Source organism: Ranitomeya imitator, chromosome 7 (assembly GCF_032444005.1).
Source record: "Ranitomeya imitator isolate aRanImi1 chromosome 7, aRanImi1.pri, whole genome shotgun sequence".
Lineage (NCBI taxonomy): Eukaryota > Metazoa > Chordata > Amphibia > Anura > Dendrobatidae > Ranitomeya > Ranitomeya imitator.
Genome location: NC_091288.1, coordinates 47,416,919 through 47,419,507, shown reverse-complemented (window position 1 = coordinate 47,419,507; position 2,589 = coordinate 47,416,919). Strand labels below are relative to the sequence as shown.

Genomic DNA, 2,589 nt, shown 5'->3' with positions numbered 1-2,589 from the left:
TTTGAAAAGTGAGAATTTGTAATTCTCCCAGTCAGATCCCCTTTTGAAGTGTATCAGTCTTTTTTTATATGTGTGAGGATGAATCTAAAAGAACAACCAACCTTACACATACTCTTGGTTTTCTTTTGGATTACAAAGTAGATAATGTTCCTGTTCCCAGGCTCCACTCCTGGTGACCTTTTCATCTCACTAACCACACAAGGCCATAGAAGGGGTACACTTCTCTAAGCTGTAACCCTACAAATATTCCATATATTCTCATGATTTTCCCCACCAATTTTTAATAACCAGAAGTTGCATTCTATTTATTTAGAGTTATTCCAACTTTATTTTTGTATTAAAATATATATATATTTACAACAAATACAATCTTATAAATTCTGCCCTATGGCCAAAATAATACCTGAAGTCCCCAAATTCCTGTCCTTTGTTTCCTGAAAATTGCATATAATCAATCAGGCACAGGGAAGAAAGCCATTTCTTATGTAATAGTGCAAATTTAAATAGCAGAAGGTAGCTGAGTGAGTAGTCGGTCTTTGGTCATAGGCTGCATAGGTGTCAGTGTATTGGGATTATACAGGAGTACATACATGGCATGACTCCCTATAGTAAACACAGTAATTAAGGCCATTATATCAAACGAAATTCATCAGCAATAATATTCATTCTGTCGCATGCGATATGATCTGCATATAGTACATACTGCACCGGGCATAGTATACAATGAAATAGCAACCATCATTATTATATGTACAACTATGTGGTAAATGCCATTCATATAGCAAAAGTCGCTGCATAGTGCAAAGTCTGCACACATTTCAACCCTGAGTTGTAAAAGGTTCCTCTATGATGAGGCATCACTGGAAGGCGACTGGGGTTCTGTCTTATGGAGGGGCTTGTGCTTTTGGTCCACACAAACATTAGAAGAAGGTCCTGAAGATGGGGAGCTTGGCAGAGCCCCTTCCCTTTCCCTCTTCTTCTGTTTCATCCTCCGATTTTGGAACCAGATCTTGACCTGAGTGTCATTCAGCTGAAGAGAGTTCGCAATCTCTACCCGCCTGGCTCTGGTCAGATACTTGTTAAAATGGAATTCTTTTTCCAGTTCTGTTAGTTGTTTGGTTGTGAAATTTGTCCTCATCGTGCTGTGAGAACTGATGAATCCACACTCTGACGGCATTGCTACAAATCGAACGACACAAAAGGTTACAATTTGCTTCAATTTTATAGAAATAAGGAAACAAATTATTGTGTTTCTAAGTAGCCTAAACATAAGTGTTTCATTATTGGAAACATAACTGTAACATATGGTATGCTTTTCCTGTGTTTTCTATATTATTAAGTTAATTGAATTGGAACCTGGAAGTTCTAAATAGAGAAAGGTTCTGTGAACCGAAACGTTAATAAAGTCCACACTTTTTTGTATTTATTTGAGTTCTGCATCTCTTTTTTTTAATTTATACAATACAACAATTGGACATTTGTTTGGCGGCCTGGCACCCCCTGTATGTAATTGTGTCACTGATCTATTATTTTTTAGATAGATGATAGATAGATAGATAGATAGATAGATAGATAGATAGATAGATAGACAGACAGATAGATAGATGATAGATAGATAGATAGATGATAGATAGACAGATAGATGATAGATAGATAGATAGATATATAGATAGATAGATAGATAGATAGATAGATAGATAGATAGATAAATGATAGATAGATAAATGAGGTGACTTACTTTTCTTTGGAGCACTTCGTTTAACTTTCATCCAATCAAAAGTGTTTAGCGCAGCCTGGGTCTCAGATACTGGAGAGTTTGGTTTAGGATAAGAACCAGGAGAAGGCGAGTAGTTCTGAAAGTTTCCCGAATATATGTCTAATAAATGTTCCTTACGTGGAGCCAACTGATTGTCTTCTCCAAGGGTTTTGTAAGTCAGCTGTCCATTGAGAAGGAAAGGTCCATTTCCTGGAAAGACCGAGCTGGTGTATTGCATGTGTCCTCCTGTATCCTCCATCGGATGGGTAGATCCATAGGAATAGTCATAGTCAGAGCTGACAGGTAGATAGTTATAATCTGCAGGTGGACCTTTGTCATAGGGAACATCTAGACTGCATGGTGCATAAAGTGCTGGAGCCTGGTGTGGAGGCTGATGAGTAGATGCCGGGTGGACACTAAGTGGTGAATTCCCCATGCACTGATTGTCAGAGGTAGGTCCAGGATAAGACTGTACAGGAGCACTTCTCTGGTCACTGCGGCAGAACTTGGGTGAGAAAGCTACAACATCCCCAGAATAATCCAAGTATGAATTCATGTCAAAGTCCTTTAAGGAGCAGCTAGAAGCCCTTTGGTGGTGACCTCACTGAGCTCTTGGAGCTTCACCTGATCTTGTCTTCTGGACTTGTCTCATTGCTGAGGAAGTAAATGTTACCCTGTGTGGAGAGGTGGTCACAAGCTTCCTGTCATCCAATCAGAAGCGTTGGATGCCTGGGGTCCAGGTGGAGCTCTCAGCTGGTGGTGCACTGCCTGGACTTTTAAACTTTCTAAATGAAGTAACCAGACGTCTATGGCATCTGCTGCTTACACAACTC

General features: G+C 39.5%; 1 protein-coding gene across 1 annotated transcript; it reads right to left on the bottom strand.

The window, feature by feature from the left end:
- Positions 1 to 844: 844 nt before the first annotated feature.
- On the bottom strand, positions 845 to 2,312 carry HOXD1 (homeobox D1). The gene is made up of 2 exons (XM_069735552.1): positions 1,739 to 2,312; positions 845 to 1,179 (listed from the first exon to the last, which is right to left on the bottom strand). The coding sequence occupies exons 1-2, from the start codon at positions 2,310 to 2,312 to the stop codon at positions 845 to 847; spliced, it is 909 nt and encodes a 302-aa protein (XP_069591653.1).
- Between the last annotated feature and the right edge of the window lie 277 nt (positions 2,313 to 2,589).

Bases quoted from the DNA above. Each gene is read 5' to 3' on its own strand.
- HOXD1 (XM_069735552.1), bottom strand. From the start codon at position 2,312: ATGAATTCATACTTGGATTATTCTGGGGATGTTGTAGCTTTCTCACCC. The intron at 1,180-1,738 runs GTAAGTCACCTC...TTCGATTTGTAG, and splicing joins ACGAAGTGCTCCAAAGAAAA to CAATGCCGTCAGAGTGTGGA.